The 22058-nt window shown below is 32.1% G+C and overlaps 1 protein-coding gene across 10 annotated transcripts in view; it reads right to left on the bottom strand.

The window, feature by feature from the left end:
- The window catches only part of LOC106461017 (serine/threonine-protein phosphatase 2A catalytic subunit beta isoform-like), a 30365-nt gene extending 15747 nt beyond the window's left edge, over positions 1 to 14618 (bottom strand). Inside the window, exons 1-4 of one of the 10 annotated variants that reach the window (XM_013920791.2) lie at positions 14551 to 14618; positions 6462 to 6599; positions 3477 to 3531; positions 1242 to 1371 (exon numbers count right to left, since the gene is read on the bottom strand). In XM_013920791.2, the coding sequence (XP_013776245.1) occupies positions 1242 to 1343 (102 nt within the window). In that variant the 5' untranslated portion in view covers positions 1344 to 1371; positions 3477 to 3531; positions 6462 to 6599; positions 14551 to 14618. Of the gene's footprint in view, positions 1 to 1241; positions 1372 to 3476; positions 3532 to 6461; positions 6600 to 14481 lie in introns of all 10 variants that reach the window. The other 9 variants (XM_013920794.2, XM_013920795.2, XM_013920790.2 and 6 more) reach the window with 9 other exon arrangements.
- Positions 14619 to 22058: the final 7440 nt, after the last annotated feature.

Raw genomic sequence — 22058 nt, 5'->3', positions numbered from 1 at the left:
CCTCTAATCTCTTCTGAATAAAAAAGGGAGACATTTGTCCTAAAGGTTTGTCTGACAAGGAATGCAAGATCAAAAAACGAGATACAGGTTCAGAATGGGTTGAAGATTGCTGATCAGAGTATTCAAGATGTGGTCATTTATCAATTAGCTGTTTTTTTTACTATTTTATTTTTTGAGGATTTGGGGGATCCATAATGAAATGAGAAAGATTCAGTGCCCACCGACCCCACCCACAATGGAATCCTACGAGGGGATGCACTATAATGCCAAACATCGACACTGTAGCAACACCAGGGTTTCGTGAGCACTATACCCAAACACCAGCATCAGACACAATGTCCCAACACCAGTTGAGAATGCCCAACATTGGTATTCAGTTGACCCTAGCCCAACAAGACCAGTCGACTGACCCTGGGGGGCCATCCCAAGGCCACCCGTCTGCAGGAATTCAAGGCCAAAGTGGTGTGTTGCAGTGCCCCAGATACTGTTCAATCACCAGGATCCTCTCCTCCCCTTCATGTGACACCACGCATGGAAAACACATAGTTGGATGTTCAGATCCCAGAGGAGTTAAATTGAAAGTACAGAACCTTTTCTCAGAGGTCCCCTCACATGTAAAGAAATCCACCTCAAGGAGTCTAGAAGTGATGAATAACTAAAAATAAACAGCATAATGAAGTAAAAAACAACTTTGTATTTTATAATACAGTATTCCTCAGAATTATGAAAATAACAGAAAATTTGACTTAAGCTATAAGAAATCTGAGCAAAAAGGAAAGACTTAACATTTAGTTCTAGTTTAATACGAGGCACAGAAGACCCAAAGATTTTGATGTTTATATGTATGGGCTTAGATAATTTTTCTAAAAATAAAAAGGTAGTCTGTTTCACTGGTAAGATTAAAAATTGGTGAGTATATAACCAAGAATATTAGGAAAAATGGTTTAAGCTTTAAAACCTCATGTGAATACTTGTTTGTAAGCTAAAGTAATTTTGAGTTAAAGTTATAAACTTTTCACTTGATGATGTTGCAAGTGCTTTTAATTTGAATTACTTTCAACTTCTGTATGACAGATATACCTACATGGATGAAAAAGGCTGCTTTCAATATGGTTTTGCTAGGTGAAGAGTGACTTCAACAAGTCAGATTGTATGCTGATAATCTGTTACCTTGAAATGTAATTATGCACACTATAAGATCTATAGTTAGTTTGCATTAAAAAAATCTAATGTTAACATACCTTTTCACAAAGAGTTTTAACTTGATTTTCAGAGAGTTGCTTACATTCATTCAACTGCTCAACCCATGTATCTAATTCTTTCAAAGTTGATTTATCCTCCATTACTTAATAGGTAGCCAAGACTCTGCAACTAACAAGCAAGTTTTTGTCAAACATTAAAAACTTTAAGGCCAGATTACAGGACAAACATTCGATTTAAGATGCAAAATGTGACTACACTAAATGCACTTAATAGGTATAAAAGATTAACCTTATTATAATTTTTTAAATGTTTAACACTCATATAACCAGATGTATATAGTCAATGTGATTTATGTGCCCTTCTTTATTGTTTTAAATTAATTATCATAATGTGCTCATATTAGTAAAGAATGACCTAATGTAAAGATTGTGAGTAGACAACATACTCATTGTGGTAATCAGAGTTTAAAAAATATTCACAATAAACTACGTTCTTACAAAAATATGATTCTTTATTATATCTTCTATTGGATTTATATGTCATTTTTAGTATTCTCTCCACATATTATTAACCTTATGTCTAATACCTCCTACAAAAAGTTTACATAATTTCATCAAGTTAATTTAGGTTGCTTTTTGTTAAAAATTTCATGTTGCTGTTTGTTATTAAGGACAATGCTGCACAAAGGGCTATCTGTGCTCTGCCCACTATGAGTATCAAAGTCCAGTTTTGTTAATGTTTCGATCATATAGTATCTAGAAGTAGGTTTTATGATTACATGTACTTCATGCTTCAGCAGATTTACAAAATTATTTAGATAAGTAAAAAAAAGCATGAAATTGATATTATTAATTACATTATTCTTAAGTTCTTTCTTAACATTCTTTTTTCATTGCTGGGAAGAGATTTATGTAGTAAAAGAAGTATCAGTTTAATAGAAGCCCTGATGAAATTTATCCTAAAACCTCAAAGAAACTTAGCAATAATTGGAAGAAATGTTCTCAACAAAGAAAGTATAACTAGTCGGGCAAGGGTGTACAAAGCCTCTGTACCAAATGATTCCTATAAGAAATGTAAGTTCATCAGGCACTTTCCAACAACTTTATTACTGTTTAAAATTATTATTGTGAAAACAAGAGAGTAAAAATGTCAATGTAGTTAAAAGAAAGTGATTCCCTTGTCCTGTATTCAATTTTTTTGCCTTCCATTATTTTACATGAATGACTGTGTGTTATTGTTGTGTATTAAACTCAAGCAATTGCATAATTTTAATTTACTATTCTGAAATATTAAAGCACTACTGTATCTAGGGTGTGAGTGAGCTTTTCCTAATAACAAAAAAACGTCAGATGTGAACTGATTTGGCTGTGTTTTTGAAAAGGTGTGACAAAAGTAATAATAATTATCAAAAAATAATTTTATGTAGTGGGTGAAATGTAGTTTCTGATCATTGTTGTTTCAGGCTCAGTGTTATTAATCTAATACCAATGAAAATTACAAAAAATCATGAAAAGTTTCACTAAGGGAAGTTTAGTTCTAAAACTTGAAACAACTCTATGTTTACTTATCCCCAACAAAGAATAGTCATGATATTACTGTCAGTTAAGGTTGTAATGATGAATCACATAAAAAAAAAAGACCAAGCCTCTAACTTTCAAATAAAGTGGAAAGATTCCTATTGAAGTTAATCAATGCCATGATGTCAGATAAATTGTTCAGTTTTAAGAAAGCATAAATCTCAATGAGGTTCATGAGTACTTGGATGAGTACACATCTTAATAAGATGCTTGAAACAAATAGCATATTTTTAATACTATAAATATAGGTTTAAATTAATTTCATTATTTGCATTAATTTGCTCATTTACTTAAAATAACTTCAGCTAAAATTATTATTATTTTTTAAAATTACTTAGAACATGCTATAAAAGAGTTGGCTCAGAGCACAAATTTATTTTGAGGTTTTGCTTTGGAAAATTGTTTTTATCAAATATATCAGTAGATAAAGTTAGGTGCCAGTTGTCAAAATTGGTAAGTGTCAATATGAATGTTGTCTAAAAATTAAAATACTGAATTTACAAAATATTACCTAAGTCTAAGTTGTTAAATAAAATATAACTTAAAATGTGCAATAAGATTCTAATAGTAAAAACATATAAATAAGTGTTCTTCACAAGAACTCATCAGTTAAAAAGGACTTAAATGAACACAAAGCTCAACCTTTTCTTTGATTCGTCTTATTATGAATTCATTTTTATTTTGCAAAATAATTACCAAAAGAGGAGACTACAGCAGTTCAGGATACATACTCAAGGAAATGACAGAGTTGCTGTTAAGGGAAGAGAAACAAGTCAACAACATTTCATTCAGCCAGTACAATAGTGTAGGAAATTTCACTAAAATGACAAGTTTCTCTTTCAATTACAATGGTTTTAACCATACCTTTGTATTTTCAGATTTCAAAATGTTGTGTGTATTTATGTTACTTTATGCCAGTGGAAGAAGCAGTGTGGTAGGATGGCATTGCACCCAACACCCTTCATTGGAAGTGTATGTGAAGGCACAATGGCAAAATACTAGTGGGAACATTAGTTACATATAACTTGAATAAACTTTAAAGTTCAAACAACAATGAGAACATTTTTATTTGTAGACCACCAAAAGACAATTAGTCCATTGGAAACATCAGTTAGCTTGAAGATAGGTGAAAGTAAGTCATCATCAGTAGATACATCGATTAACTTGAAGACAGCTGAAAATAAGCCAAAATGAGTGGTAATGCAGATTGGCTTGAAGTTGGCTAAAAGTAAACCAACATGAGTGGGTACACTGATTAGCTTGAAGATAGCTGAAAGTAAGACATCAGTGGGATCATTGTTTGCTTGAAGATAGCTGAAAGTATGCCAACAAGAGTGGGAACACTAATCAGCTTGATGGCTGTAAGTTAATCCCATGAGGAGAGTTGAAAGTAAGACAATACACTTGGTACAGTAGTTAGCTTGACGATTTAGAACAAGTATCACGAGTGCCAAACTTTGTTGAAAAGTAGGGGGAAACAAATCTAATCATGACTTAGATCACTTTGTTTTTGTCAAATATAACATAGTTGTTAATAATTCACTACCTGGAAAAAGTATGTGGGTGGCAGTGGGGGGTTGCATGTCCCTTCTTTCCTATGTGTTTAGGCACCTATGTTAAATCCTTATGTTATGGTTATGATTGGATATTATCAATATTTGACAGGGTTATTAGCCTATATAATAAGCTAACTCTAATAATTAAGACCCAGTTTGTGAATTAATGACAACAAATTGGGGTAGGATGGGTGAGCTAAAGAGGGAGTGTCAAATCTTTAGTATTTATGTTAGAACCAAAAAAATGTATTCCAATAAAGAGCTTGATCTGTTATACCACAAAAAAACACACACTTTACAACAAAGAGAACTCGGCTCTCAATATTGTTCAGCCACAAAGATGCAGAGTTAAAGGGGTTTGGCCTGAACGTATTCCTCTTGCACAAAATACCGGAAGTGTTCATGTTCAGGCAGGTACCACTCTTAGCCACCTTACAGTAGCAAATAATATTTGCTAAGTGTTCCCCATTCATTGTTATGAACAGAAGGAAAACTGGAGAAAATGGCTTTATGCAGCTGAGAAACCAGATCTTGTATTGCTCAACATGTGTGGTCATTACCATGTTTTGTGTGGGATTTTTGATTGGATATGGGTTTTAATCCTGGAAATTAATGTGAATTCAGCCAAGTTGGTGGGTAATTCCAATTCCAGATATTGCAAGGAGTTCAGATCTCTATTTAGAATTTAAAGAAAAGGACTGGAAAGCTTTGTTTGGGAATCAACCCCACCAGACAAGTCTCTTTGACTCACAGACTGAGCATTAAATACTAACTATTTTCTATTTATTTAATATTTTTACCAAGAGATATTGAGTACTAATTAGTTTTATCCTATGTTTTAGCTGCTATTTGCTGTCATCTTGAGGAAAGTCCTGAGAAGAACTATTTTGGTGGTGGTGACCATGAATTCGATATTTTTGTGTGGTTTTGATGGGTAAAATGTCAAACAGCCTTCATTGTTTTTCTCATGTTCTAATGACACTTACCACATTTTCTGGTGTAAAAGACGAAACTTTTTACTCTTAAAACAATGCCTGATTTTACCCCTCATCTTATACACAGGGACAAAGATAAGAGTTCTAGTAAGAACTCTCCAGTTAATAGCATCTTTAACCAAAAATACATTGTTCCTTTTATATTTTTGAGTAAGTGCACTGAGATCGTACCACTTACTGTGTTACAATAACATACTTGTAACTGTATCATTTATCTTGATTCTTGATAACTAGAAGTTATCTCAAATGCTGTTTACAATTACTCAAGACATTTTTGATTTGAAATGTATTGATCTCATCCATCATACTAAAATTTTGCTAATATTATATCAAAAGAAGTTTCTGTAATGTACACTAATTTTGTAAATAAACATGTAATTATAGTAGATCACTATATGTTAAGGTTTAGGATTTTTTTTAATATAAAAGGAGTTCAGCTGTGATGAAAACTTTGTAAAGATGTTTATTACATATTTGTGACTTAAGTTCTGCCACAATGAGTTGCCTGTAGCATTTGAAAAGCATTAAAAAACACACTTGTGGTTGTATTGATTACCCAAGAGTTCAGATTAGCATAGTTTAAAAATAACATCTAAGAATTTCTTTACAAAAGAAACATCCTAGACTTGCTTGACAATAGAGGTCTTCTTATACACTTAACCCCAAAGAAATATACTTAACTTGCTCAAAAAATCCAGGGTCATCTTATACATTAGAAAATATAGTAATAAATGATGTTTCGTTGTTGTTTTCATCAAAGCTACTCTAGGCTTTAGACTTACATGCATTTCATGATATTAACAAAATAACTTAGATAATTAAAAAATTAATTTGTTTACTGATCATGTAATACTTTTTAATTCATAACATTACACAAAATGTATAATTTCATTCAACTGTAATAACATATTTCAATATATTTATGAGTTAAGGCATGAAATAACAAATATTACAATGATAAGAAGATTATTACACCTTTACTTAATTATTCAACTTCAAAACTTAGACTAGTGCATAGTTACATATTACTACCATTTGAAACTGAGTGAACACTATTTTGCAATGAGGTAAGAAACCACCAAAATACAGGTAATTTACTAAAGAAATTTAAATAAGAAAAAGATGCTCACATCTTGATTGGTTTCAGTCCTGAAATCCAATCAAAAATACTGATTTTACCTACATACAGGCTGTCCTGTAGCACCTTGATTATGTCTTAGATACAGTTGAAGGTTGGCTCTTGTGACCCGTGGGATGTTGATACGGCACTTAAAAACAGTATGGATATTCACCAATTGATGAAAAAAATATATTTTGCATGGTAAAAAAAACTGTTATAAAACATAAACTTAAGAACTAGTTCCTCTAGTTTATGATTAAACATGCAAAGCACTCAAAAAACAAATGGATTACTTCACATCAAATATCATCAGAGAGTAATCAAGGTAAAAACAGCACAAGTATGAATGACAGAATTTTCCAAAACAGATACATTCTCTACTTATACAATGCAATATAAATGTTGTAATCAGACTTTAACCTCATAATTTAGAATTGAAAAATCATTATACATAACCCACAGTTTAAAATACAACAGTATACAACTCATTGGTTTTACTACTTCTCATCATCATTATCATCAAAGATATTTTTCATAACTATCTGTCATCACCACTTATTCTGTAATTTCGGTTTTACAATATTATACTAGGATGACCAAACATCCCCGTTTGACTGAAACAGCCTAGTTTTTGAAATTTTTTCCAAGTTCCAAAAAATCCTAAACTACAAAACAAAAGAATACTGTTGAATGCAAGTGACAGGTGTAGTTCACAACCAATGTTTGATTTTCAAGTCAGGAAGCATTTATGTAAAGTAAGTCAAGGGTGAACATGAATAACGGTTTCTCAGAATATTATGAGAAACTCCTGGATACTTAATTAAATTATTATTCTGGCACGATATGGTTAAAAAGAAAAGTCAATATATTTTGCCATAAATTATTTTAAAGATAATCTGAACATTTGCTATATGGCAAATTGATAATTTTGAGATGTCAGTCACCGTTTTGTTTTTAAATTAGGCAGTAATCCCCACTGATCTGTGTAAATCAGATAAATTGATTATAAATATTACTACCACAAATAATGTCAGTTTTTATTTAAAACATATCAAAATTCCAATTAGAAATCATTAAGCAGCCAGTTAGCCAATTTATTTGTACTTTAAAAACCATAAACAAAAATAACATTCAGTAAATAAGGACTTGACTCCTCAGAATATTTTGCTGTAATCCACCATACTCATTAAACCTAACTGTTATTTTCCCATTTAAGAAAATTTTATAGCTTTCAAACACATAATGTAACACACAAATACTTTCACTCAATCTAATTTACCCATAAAACCATAAACTACTGCTCAAACCACTATATTTATTCTACTATGTCAAAAATTCAATTCCTGCTCTATCCAATCATATTTAAGTTTTCTTTATAGCTGTTTTTAAAGTCAGTATTTCATTAGTAAATGATCAAAGCATTTGATATAGAATTAGAAATGGGTAGCAACCAAGGACTATACAAAAAATAAAAAGACAAGGGCAATGCCTAAAAATCAAGAAATGGATAAGATACTCTCAAGGGTAGTGATAGGTTCTTAGCAAAAATAAAGTTTTTGTTTGGGATGGGGGAGACAAATTCTAAAAAATATTGACAAGTGTATTGTTTGCAAGCTAATCTCTTCAGGGTTGTGCAGAAATGAAAAATTGAATATTGTTTTTCTTTATCAATTACAATAAATAAATGCTAGAAAATGACAAAATATCAATTGTAAAATATTTATAACTAACATACAAAATTGACTTAAAACTATGCAGCAAAAAAAAAAATGAAATGGCTGAAGAAACCCTGCTTTTAGATACAATAATACACACACACACACAGTTATACAATGTAAATTGTTGTACAGTAATTTTATTATGTATATATGTTTTTAAAATGTGTGTGTGTTGAATTACTATATCTGGTTATATAGTTTATGGGAGAAATTTCCCATGTTTGTTTAGATGCAAGTATATTTTGGTTTGTAGTTACTGAGCAAAGTTGCAGTGTATTTTGTATATGCAGAGTAAAAGGTATTTATTATTAATTTTTGCATGCTTTGCGTAAGTGAGCCATTTCCAGAAGGCAAAGTGTGAATCACATGATGTGAGTAATCATTGGTTATAATTTGACCACAAGTCTGAGTGCATGAGGAAAAATTAGAATATGTAGAGATAGATTTATTGTGATCGACAGAGAGGGTTACAGTCATCCTGTAGCTCAGAAGTAAGCTTGAGTACAGTAGTGATTATTATTGTGAATAGTGTTGAGATACAGATTTGAATATTTCCATAAGGGCTGCCATTTGTGCTAATATTCATACCTCATTGAAAAAAATTTAGAAAAAGTGAACATTTTCTAAAAAAGTATTTTTTTGGGAAGTACAGCACAGGAAAAGTATTTGGATTGTGCTGATGTAAACTATTTTTATATATTAAAAGTGCTACCCTTTAGTGAAAAAAGTATTCTTAAGAACTCCATTTTTAAGTACTATATTTACAAATTACATCAATAAAGATATAATCAAACTCATGTACAGTCCTAGTGAAAGTCGTATTCTTGTTGTGAGGAGAGTACTTTTATTTAAAATTGTATTCTGTGACAAAGAAATGATTGTTGCACATACCAGTTATTTTTCTTATTGTCCGAACCTTGAATACCCAAAGCGTGAAATTTTGTATGGATTTTTTGTCTGTGATGCCATTCAATACATAGCAACACATTGTATTTATTAATTCAGTCATATACCAGATACATATACACACACACACACTGTCCATTATAGTAATATGTGTATGGAGAAACAGCATCACCATGAGTAGCATATAAGAGAAGGGGAATATGACTATATTGAACACTTGAACTGTTTCTTAATTTCATTATTTTTATTGTACATTTGTAGTTTGCTAATAGTCTGGAAACATATCGAGAAATTGACAATGATCATAATGGTATCGTTCGGTCTGTGATATGTAAATAGTAAAATATTACCACCATTTCTTATGGAAATATTTGTTTTTGTGTAGAATATGCAGAACAGCACCTAGAGATGATTACAAGATTAACAGTTACAGATATTATATGTGAATTTCCTGGGGTACTTGTGTAAATTGGGTAACTTGCTGAAAATTTATTTGTTAATTTGATTTAGATTTTAACATTTAATTTGTAAATATCTTATTGTGTGTAGTAAACTGTAAAATTATAATGGTGATGTGCTTCAGTATTCATTATTATCAATTGTCATTCTGTTTCAATGTGACAAAACTCCAATTTTCCGAACATTCCCATAAGCATCATGTTATTTCTGGGTATTGCATCATCTGCAAACACAGTGTGCATTTCAAGTTTATTTTAAAACACCATAGTTGCACTTTTCTACATAGTAGATAAAAAATTATATACACTTGTGCAAAAACAACAAAAGCTATTTGGAATGAACAAGATAACTCTCCTTCATTAAACTTAATAACATGCAAAGCTTCAGAGCTTAGGTACATGAGATGTATTCACACCTGTACATTAAGCTTTTTCTTATAATGAGCTAAGTGCTACTACACTTGTTAGTGGTATGTAGAATGTAGTTATGCATGTTTCAGCTTACGATAAACATCTGGAAAGCACTGCAAGAAATATATGAATAGTCTGAGAAACTGTTACTCAAAACAATATTGGTTTAGATCCCATCAATAAACTAAAACAAGCACTCTGTTGAAAAAACAACTTCACGTTTTGTGTCTAAGGAAAACAAAAACTTCAAATTTATACAAAAATACTAAGCAGCAGCAGCATACAATAAGTTATCTATAAAAGCTTATTAGCAAAAAATTAGCATAATAATAAGGTACACAACAATATTTTAATACAAATTTATATGATCATTATGATGTGTAATTTTGCTTGAAATAATTTGAAGTTAGTTCCTATCAAGGTTACAATTTGTGGATGGGTTCATTATGAAACTTCCTTAAACAAACAGAAGTAAACATGTAAATGTCTGGTTATGTCATCTGGTCACATGTGAACGAAACGACAAAACTTTTAAGGTCACAATCTTTTTCCTGGGGTCAGTACAGTTACTGAAAAAACATTTTCCCTAGACCTCATAAAGGCTATACTGCAAACAGCCTATTTAGACAATCTATCATGGTGTATCTTTTTATAATACTATAATCTATGATAAAAAGAATCCTTGAGTGAAAGCAAAGACAAATATGTTATAATATGTTAACTATATCTACTATATCCAGTGCAAACAACGCCTTTCGCCTAATACCAGAGCTCATCAGGCCAGGTGGGATACAACTGGAACAGTACTATATATCATCAATTTTCTTGAACAACAATTATTATGGTGTGAATCAGGTTAAGCAAGTGAATTTTAATTATCATCAAATTTAGTTAAGTCATTTACAAATCATATTTATAGGGTACAAATTAATAACACAACTTTTGTTTTATCTTAACATAATTATCTGTTTTATTTATTTATTTTGAATTTAATATCATTCAAAAGAACTGATGAACAAGCAATCTGGTTTTCTTGTTCTCAAAACTGGTCATGCAACTACATCAATGGGAGAAACCTACAACAGTAATTCTAAGAACCCATGGGTAAAAGCAAAGGAGAATATTTTATACATTAACCACACTATAGAAAAATATAAACCAATAGTGAATAAATAAAATGACTGGCCTCCCTCTTAAATATAACTAAATTTCTTGTTAATAGCTTAAACACTACTTACTCAGTTTGCTTAAGTTTATCTAACTTTCACATATAGTCTTTCATTCTACTATGCAAGATAATATTTCTTTATTTAATGGTAATATTTACATTATATTGTTTATTTCCATGACACAAACTTTACAATAGTATTGATTACATGTGAAATAAACTCTTAGAATATTATGGCCTGAAGTTGAATGATACAATTCCTTACATAAAATGTATGGTCTTGACAAAAATGTTGAGCATATAAATCAACTTTGAGAGATTCTCCAGAGTTTACTGTCATTTAATTTATTCATAGTTCAACACTAGCCAAAGTACCGGGCTTTACTTGGGTGTTTAGATTGATATTTTTCTGGTCAACTGTGTGTGTGTATGTGTATTTTGAACCTATTTTAGATATGAAATACAGCCAAAAATATTTTTAAAGATTTTGTTTTCTCAGATAAACTACAGAAGTCATCAATTTTATCGTATAATAAATCTTTGCTGTAAGTTATTTCTTTACATCTTAATACTTTATCATTGCACTGACAATTTAACATCACATTTTATATCACATATTATCAGTGTTTTGCAAATTTTTTATCCTTGCAGTGCCTCAGAAAAGACAATGTTGATTGTTTGCCCATCTGTTGCCAAGTTGTAAAGGTTCTTGCCATCACCAATCCTGGAGCAATTTTCAACCCTTATTGTCTTTTCATGCACCAAAATGCTTTAACTGTTTTGTCTGATGTAATTTCCTGAACTTTATTTATTTAAACCTTTTATAGTATTCTAAGGGCCTGTTCAATAGGTCCAAGAAGGTCCTGATGCCTTTGTTTCCCTTTGACTAGCTAAGAAATATTTAGCTCCATAGCCTATTGAACTTTATTATTTTTTGTAAAAATGTCATTTTATCCCAATTTTGGCAGATTTTTTTACCATTTTGTTCTTTTTTCAACAGTATTTGGCAGGAAACTTCCACATATTGTTCATTCAGTAAGTGAGAATTAGAGAAAACTATGATACTTTTCTCTAGTCTTTCAGGAAGCAGAATTATGGTGGTTAAGAGCTAAGGGCTAAAAAAAATTGGCCAAATTATTTCTGTGTTGAATCTAAAAAATAATACCCTCAGAATCCCTTTAGTACACGTGCAAAGTTTTAGGTCTCTCCGTTCTTTCCTCTTGGAGCTATGGTGGTCACACACATACATACAAGCTCTTTTATTAGCAACAGATTCATTCAACAGGAATCGAAATTTAATGATGAACAACAAAACGACAGCAGCAACATCGAACATCTGACACGTGTGTGTGTATAGTAATAAACATTTAATTCTTTGGAAAATACATATTCCATCTTCAGCAAGCTATATTGAATAGGGTATATTATTAGGTAGAAATATTTATAAAGTTTAAACATTTTATAAAAAGTAATTAAAATACAGAATAAAAGGATGAAATAAATTAAAAGACAACCAAATAAACAAAGGATAGAATAATGAAACAATATTATACAAGTATTCAAAACAGACTTAATTGTAGTGAAGTTATGTTATTATTTAAAGTTGGGAATTCATTTATAATAGATAAGCTTTCTTTAATTTATAGTCCAATATTGGATGATCCAGCTGAGATGACTTTGAAATTCATAATAAAGACAGGATGGTTGGTGTTTTCACTATGTGTGTGAATTGTGGAGTTTGGTGGATTTGATAGTTTTTGTTTTTTATCAGTTCTGCATGATAATACCATATGTTTGCAGACTCACAAGTGTAATTTGTGTATAGTTTTGGCAATTTAAGTGACATTATGGCCACCACGTGTATTTATATATGATCCAGGAACACACAGGAATAAGTAATAGGTCTTTAGATCTGAATATATTTTGTATTTTGAAAGGTGATTTAAATATCGTTCATAGTTGAACTTCTAGATCAAACATTTTAATTTTTCTTAAAATTTGTGACTTCACTATGAAACTTTGCTTACCTAAAAAAGGAACAACCAATCTTAATGGGTATTTATTAACAGTGTATGGTTTCTTTGAGGGTTCAAATTTGTGAGAAAGGAACTTGCATGTTAGGTCTTGAATAAAATGCAAAGGATAGTTGTTGTTTATTAAAATGATCTGTAAGGTGGTGATTTCAGTATGAAAAGTAGTTAGAACAGATGTTATATGCTCTATTGAGATGGCTGAGTATAAGGTTACATTTGAAGGAAGTCGGAATAAAATTGTCAAATTGAGTACGTAAGCCTGTATATGTTTTTTTGTGATTAACAGATGTTGTAAAATGGTTATCTAATCTGCTGATTTGCATATCAAGAAAAGGCAATTTACCATTTTTTCAGTTTCATAAGTAAAATTAATGTTAGGGTGTTACAAACTTAAATAATCCAAACGTTGTTTGATGTGAATAGTTTCGAAAGAGTAAATATGTATTATCAACATACCTTCTTTACTCTACTTTTACTGTACATAATGATACATAGATACATCTGCCCAAATCAAACTGACAGCATGTCAAAAAATAATGAATGCAAAATATAAACATACTACACATTGGCTTGGCAACAAGTTGCTTTACGTCTTATCATTGGGCATAAACAGACAATGTAAATTCAGCACATATTAATACTTTAGATGTTTTCCATTTCTTGTATGGTTTTCAATAATTAGTATTTTGTTTATGAGAGATTTATATATTCACAACTGCAATTTTGCATTCACATACTTCCATGGAAAGGAACTACATTTCTCTGGGACTCCTTACTACTACTACTACTAGAAAATAGAATAGATCTTGCTTTAGTTAACAACTAAATTTAGTACAATTTTTCAAACAATAAAAAAGGTGGACACTCAATATAAATTATAATGTAACTATACTATGATTTACTTTTCTATGCAAGAGGTTCATTCTCAATTTTACTTTTTAGGAAACTTCAGATTAATATAAATTACAAGATCAGCAGTGAACGAAACCACTGACATTAACTGATTAAACTTACAAAACTATATTACACTAACAGCAACATTGTATTTTTAAAAAATATTTTACAGTCCATGTTCGACTCCTCTGATACAAATTAGTACTTTAAGGTAGCAATTTTATCTGTGTTTTAACTAGTACTACTACATTAATTTAAAATGTTAAGCATAACAATGTTTCCTTTCTATTTATAACTTCATACAACTTCAGTTACAGTTAGCGAGTTACACAAGTATTAGGCTTAACTTAATATTTTCCGAACTTCCCTAACGTTAAAAAAGAGAAACTTTTTATTGCAGTTATTAAAAATTATTTCTTATTACAAAATATTTTCATTATACCTAGTATTTTAGATGACTCTCAACTTATTCATTGCACTTGAAACTCACAGCAACTCTACAATAACTTACCAAGTATATGGAGGTCTGTGCCTAACTCCTTTCTTAGAAAGGCGATACCTAGTGTTTAAAAATTAAATTAATGCAATTTCTGCCTTAATTATATTTATGATTTCTTAAGTAAAATTTGTAAGCTTTATATGGCATTATAGTTTTTAATCATACTTATATAAACAGATATAATTAATCGAATATTGAAAATTCTTAGAGTGGATATCAGGTTACCTCGTAGAATCTTAATTATACAAAGATAGGTTTCTTATTGTAAACACTTTTATTCAGTATATTTTTTGAAAAAAAAATTAATGAATTTGATAGGAACTTGGCTTTTCTTTCACTACAAAGAAAAAAAAACTTGAAAATGCAAAAAAATTATCAAAATTATACAGGCCACAGGAGTAAGAACTGTAATGAGGCAATGAGGCAACTTCTCACTCAATTATAAATGAAGAGTGAAAGTACGGAGAGAACTAATCTGTATATTGTAAATCTCTTTTTCTATTTACCAGCAAGCAGAGTATTTAAAAATGATGTCAGATGTTGCTGCTAAAACTTACTACAAATGAACAAAAAAGGCTTGAATATTTCTTCTATTATTGGACATGTGTCTTTGACATTGAGTTGTATGTGTATATTGATATATAATATAATAACAGCAAAAAAAAAAAAAACCTGGCTGATGAGAATTTTCACTGCAAAATCTTAGCTTGAATGAATTCTGCTAGTCATTATTCCTTTCATGATACCTGAAAAGAAAAGCGCGCTGAGTGTGATGGCTCATAAGTGGCAGAATATTGTACATATAATTTAAGGACAACAAGAGACCTGTTGGTCCATCTTGACCATCCCATCCACTAAACTAAACTTTAAAATAAAATATAAAATAAAACACTTAAAGCCGGCCCTTATCACTCAAACACTTATCAAGCTCTCTCTTAAACTCCCTTAAATTAATTGCATCCACCATAACTGAAGTCAACCCATTCCAAAGGCCAACCATCTTGTTAGTCAAATAAAACTCTCTCAGCTGAAGACAGCTCCTACCCTGCCAAAATATATATTTGTGTCTTCTAGAACTACCATTCCCGCCATTAAGTACGAAAAAATATGATGCATTAACTCTATCACTCCTATTAACATTCTTAAATATCTCAGTTAGATCTCCCCCTAACTCCTCTTTTTTTTAAGAAGAAACATTTTCCTATATGCCCTGCCATTATCAACACTACATTACTTGGATAGCCTAAGAGACTGATCAATTAGAACAACAAGAACCTTTTCTTTTATAACATTGTCAAGAATAATCCCATCCAAATTATACTCTTGATTTAAAATTAAGACATTCCACAAGTATTACCTTGCACTTAATATAATCAAAAGCCATCTGTCATTTATTCACTCTACTCACCAAATAATTCAAATTCTTTGTAAAGTAGCAGCATCTTCCTCACAACCAGCAATACCCAGACCCTTAATATCATCAAGAGACTTAAATAATTTATTGGCTACGTCTTTTATCTACGTCATTTATGTGAATTATAAAGAGCAAAGGCCCTATCTCTGAACCCTGAGGTACCCCATTTGTGAATTAATCCAATCTGACTAAAATCCATTTATAACAATTCTCTGCTTTCTTCTCTCTATCTATTTTTCTGTTCGATGAGTCAATCTATTCTCCACACTTACAGAGATAAGTTTTAACCAGCCTATTACGTGGTGCTTTATCAGATGCATTCTGAAAATCCAGATACACCAAATTCACTCTTGTACAACAGCTATCTAGACATAGCTTGTGGAAGAGAACCTGGGAAGGTTACTGGAAGTAATTATGTGTGAGCTAGGAGTAATATGTTTTAAGTTACTAGTGTAATGTGCAGGCATATCATATGTTTTCTACTTGTTTAGGATAAAGGAATTCTGATTAGAAAGTTAGTGAGGTTATCTTGTTCTAGTTGTTTGTTTTTTTCTTCTTTGTTATCTATAGTAGATAATGTCTATTCTAACCAAAAGGATATTTCAGTAACATAACAAATCTGGATTGTAAGGATTGGCATTTTAATATCATTTCCTGACCGAGTTGGCATTGTTTAAGTGATGCAGTTGACTAAGGCTGTTAAAAATCAAAGCTCGTGAGGTGACACCATCAACTGGACAAAGAAACTTACTATCTATTGAATTCAGACATGTTTTCTTAGTTCATTTCTTCTTTGTTTTGATCATGACTAGCTTGACAGAAATTCTCCCTGAGAAATGGAAAGCTGATCCCGTACATGCAATCATTCATTTGTCTATACAGATATGCACACTGTTTTTTTTGTTGTTGTTGTTGTTGTTGTTTCTAAAGAAAGATGGAGTTTATGGCTCATCAAACATGTCTAATCTGCTTATTTCTCACATAACTTAAAACTCAATCAAATTATCAAGTGTAGCTTATCATCATTATTCCTGATCGAATCTGCTGTTATTACTGGATCTAATTATTTGATTTTACAGGAAATCAGTTCACCTTAAAATACCATACTAGTGTATTTGGCAATGTATAATGTTGATATAATTATATAGCAATATGTGTATAAATAAATAAATGTGTGCAGTCTTGGACATGTGTATGAACATTATATAAGGGTGTTCATGAGTGTTGAATAACAACTGAATCAATTACACAAAGAATTGAACTCTTAAGTAAGATGTGAATGGAAATATAAGATTTGATCTGGTTGTCAAAACCTTATGATATGAGTTTAACCATGTTTATTGACATAGAAGGCATTCCTTGAACATACTGTTACGTCTCTGGTCGTTTGTTATTTTTTTTATTTTGTAGAAATTCTTTCCGAGAAATTTCAGCGATACAAGTCTTTTCTTAAATAAAACTAGTTTATTCTTTTTCAATTCAACTCTGCAATACACTTAATTTCCACAGTCACTTTAACTTCAACACACGCTATAATTCACAACCAACTATTCACTCACTTTACTTACTACCGCGCTTGACTCAATTGCCCGTCTCTGTCTGTCTGCAATTATCTATATATCTATGCCATCACTTCTCGCCGGTCTTATATATACAAAATAGAGGGCGTCTCGAGACTTCAGGAACCTTCTAGATACTCGTTACATGTTACCAGCGTCACGTGACTTCCGCTGTCGTAACAATACATATCATCTGCTATTTTCAGTAATATAAGTGAAAGAATATTTTAATTTTGAAATTGCAGAGTTTGCAGGTCATTATATTTCACGGATGGATAAGATTTTTAAAAAATCAAAATTCACACTGTATCTGAGTGAAAACAGTTTTATACAGTGTGTTTTTCAGCAAGAGTAGCATAATATATTTGATTGGATTAAATCAAAATATTCTCTGAACTTATCAGAAGTAAATGGAATTCATCAACAATATCTTAGTTATCATACCAAATGTAAGTTAATGTACAAATGATTTCAAACGGTTATGTTGAAATAACTGTTAGTAAATTTTAACAGAGGTAGATATTGGTACTTTTACAATGGCTAGCATGAATTAGCTATTGTGAGTAAAAGTTGGATATCTGCAGAATTGACCCCATTTCCTTCCTACTGGATTCACTCTCTCTTCAATGGCAATGTAATGGGTTGGAGTAAACTATGTTACCTGTTGCTTGGCAGATGTGACAGCAGACAGCATGATTATGTGTGTTGACCAATTGGAAACCCATTAAAGCCTGGGTGAGCAAAAAGTTCACAGGCTGAATTTTCTTTGAGTATTAAAGGCATAAGTACACGTGAAGCTTATAGAAATGTAACTTGACCAATATAACAGTTTTTACTTTCTCCCTTTAGAAGTAACTTTAGATCAGAATATGGTTGTAACCAGGCAATTATGGCAACCTCCACACCTGACTGTATTTCAAATGAATAATAATTCAGTTTTGACTCTTAGTACTTAAGATCAAATTTTTGACCCTTCTGGCTACCTTTTTCTTTGAGTATTCAGTGGTCAGCCCTTTGACCTGTTGCCAACTTTTTGTACTTATTTTATGCTGCAGTGGATAAGTGATTTAACAAATTAGTATGACCAGGATTTGGACTACATGACTCTCAGAACTGGCCTGATGATCACCATAACTGAGTTCATGGATAAATATATGTTGCCTCTATTAGCTGATAAAGTGTAAAGTGATGGAGTGATGGAGAATGCAAAACCAACTGCCACCATGTTAACTTATGAGTAGCCAATCCTTCAGGTAAAGCAGTGGCATGCTATGCAACCATAACCAAGTCTCATAAAAAGTACTGTAAAAGGGATGCCCCACAAAACATTGATGATGGCATATGTGCTCTCACCTTCAGTGGTAATACTATTTTTCAAAGTCCAAGAAAACATTCTGTAAGTTGAATATTCTAGTGAGTCAATAGGGCTCTGGGCGAACAGCAGCAAAATGAGTCTCCAGCCCAAACCTCTCACCTTAGAGACCATTACCATCAAGGATTTCATCATAGTGACGATCATCACAGCCATTCAGAAAGTCAGCTGGTGATAAGATCATCACCACTTTCATGACTGGTAATTTCCATTTGAAAATTAAGATATCACATGATCTTCCATTGAACGGCGCTTCTGTCAACTTCCATACACATAGTTCAGCCACAGAATCATGACCTTCTGAGAAAAAAGTAGCTAAAATGAAAGTAACTTCATGACCTTCTTGATCACAGATTATGTGAAAACTGTACATACACGCGTACAAATTACAAAATTCGAAAAAATATCATTCAAATTAGAAGATAGAAAATACATGGTAAGACTATATACCTCAAAAATACCACACTCAAATCTCCTCTTCTGGTATCTTCAATTCCTTCACCCTAATAAGAAACTTATTACTTGGTCTATGATAGGCTTTTCTACAAAAATCACAAGGGTGCATTTAATTATTAGTACACAGCTTCTTTGAGGTTTGGGGTTGTTAAACAACAGAAATAAAAATTAAATATTCATTAACCAATTCCGAAAAACATGGTGCAAAGTAGTGGAGACATTATACAGCCTGAATAGCAAAACACAAAACTCATATAAACCATTTATCGAGCTACAAGTAATCTTAGGTCTGCTTTCGTCATTCATCTAGCTCAACTTACCAGATACAGAATGCCCGATCTAAAGTTTTGAGCCAATGGACACCTTTCAACAAGTCCAGATATTCATATGTTCGTAGCAAGGAAAAGGATATCAATGCAAGTTACCGAATTTACCCGTCTAAAATCAACACAGAACCTGGGCATACATTTCTTATTTCTGACATTCACTACTGGAAATAAATAATCACATTCTGAAAAGTTTATGTCCTTTAAAATCTACAGTATTGCAGTAATTTCTGTGTTCTCCGTCATTGTGTTTTATCCAGATTGCTTTCATAATTCCACAATCAATGATCTCAGGTGTGATGGTAGCCATGTTCCCACTCACAGACGTGTGATGTATACAACCTTAGTATTACTGCTTGTCTTGATTACTTCTAGTCTTCTTAATGTGCTCATGGCCATTTCAGTGGGAATCTGAATAACTAGTCGTTAATGACTGCAGAACAACACAAGGAGTTCATCTCTCTTTGATTTCTTGACAGAAAACAACACGTGTGAGCTCTATAATTATGTTACATAACACTCACACAATAGACCTCTGTATTAAACCACAGAACCCTACTTGTGTATGTGCGTGTAGTGTGATCCCCTCTGCCAGATACACTCATGCATTCCATTGTTCTTGGGCTTCACATGGCTGACAATGGATCAATCTCCAGTGGAGTATCAGTTCACCTGTTGCACATGCGAAACTGACTAATAATATTTGCAGTATGTCCATCTCGAGGCTGACTGTACCAGAACTGCAGTCAGAGATGACCATCATCATTCATTGAATGACATCTTCTAGAATATCCAGAGATTTATTTTTCCAAGCATGTCTAGTCTATTTCCATTTGTCAAGATGGAGTTGGTGTAACTGAGTGGAGTGGTAGTTTTACTTGGGAAGTTTAATATACTGTGAGATCTGCCAGTGTTCCTCCCACTCCTATATCAAGTAGGAACTATATCTTTCATTCTTCTATCCTTACAGGTATGTACTAAGCTCCATCCAGTTCCAAGAGATCTCGGTTGACTACCAAACCATTTGATAAAAACTGTATGCCATACTTCTCTAAGCCATTGGCCAGGCAGGCTAACTTTGTGTTCCATAGCTCTAAAGGCAGCATATACCACTTGCTGTTGGTTTTCCTGAACCTGTTGAACCACTGGTCTAAACCAATAACCTTGGTTACCTTGTGCTGGTAACAAATTCATAACTTACTCAAATGTGACCCAACATTCCACATCCACATCCAAAGCTTCCCTCTTTTGAAGTACCAACTGGGTGGAGGCATGAAAATGACATACAAGCTGTTTGATTGCACCATAGCACTGGGGTGTGTGAATGGTTTGTTAGCCATTGGCATGGCTTCAACTCAATAAACCTGTGACCAAGTTTGAAGTGACCATTTTTACCTTATCTCTCTCTCACCCAGGTGATGACTCATCATCTTGCCTGGAAGTCCCTCGAGGAACTTATCAAGTGTATATATTTTATATTTGCAGAAACCATCACAGTGTATTTGTTACACTGGATTATCACCAATGTTTGTATTTGTTACCATACAAACATTGGTGATAATCCATGAAAGTGGCCAGACTCTCGTTGATGCTTATTTTCTGAGTCTTGAACTTGAACCTGCTGATGTTTCTGAGTCTGCAGCTGCAGAGAGATCAATGTCTCGGACCCTTTACAGCATCGGTAAAAGTGTGACTCCAGGAGAGGACTTCTCCTAGATTTGACAGCTCTCTTAGACAACCGTCCCTTTTCACAGACTAACTCTCCCTTTCAATCATGAGTACTTATACTCGCAATAAATGTTATTTCTTGAGCAATAAGTCTTTCTTTATATTGGATAACACAGTAATACAAATCAAGGGTAACACATACACCGGTATAAACACAGAAAAACTTCATAATAATATCCTGTAGTCATGGCACTGAAATTTTCCGCTTCCTACCTACACTATGATATTTTAAATTGAAACTGACTTCCTCAAACATGAATAACGTGGGTCCACTATATAATGGGAGGTTTGGTAAGATAATATTATAAAGTAATTCTATGGTTTGCCAAAACCAACTGAGTGTATGGTGAGAAAAAATACATTGGACACAAAGAAGTAGTCTTTATTAAAACACAAAACAACAGTGTGTGTTTTTAGTTTTGAATGGCAGACAGTCGCCTTTATGGGAGAAGTATATTGACAATACTGGCTTATTCCCTCAAGATTTATTCCATGCTGACCAATATTTCAAAATCTTTTTCCACACTGACTAAATTTTGTATTACATAGTTAAATTGGTAATGTCAGGCTTATTCAGAATGACTAATTTTACTCATATATCTGGTCATTCCCATTTGAAAATATGGGAGGTTGTAACCTTCAGATATCACCTGATATAGTACCAT

This window comes from Limulus polyphemus, unplaced genomic scaffold (assembly GCF_000517525.1).
Source record: "Limulus polyphemus unplaced genomic scaffold, Limulus_polyphemus-2.1.2 Scaffold880, whole genome shotgun sequence".
In the NCBI taxonomy this organism is placed as follows: Eukaryota; Metazoa; Arthropoda; class Merostomata; order Xiphosura; family Limulidae; genus Limulus; species Limulus polyphemus.
This window is presented reverse-complemented; position numbering and strand designations above follow the sequence as displayed.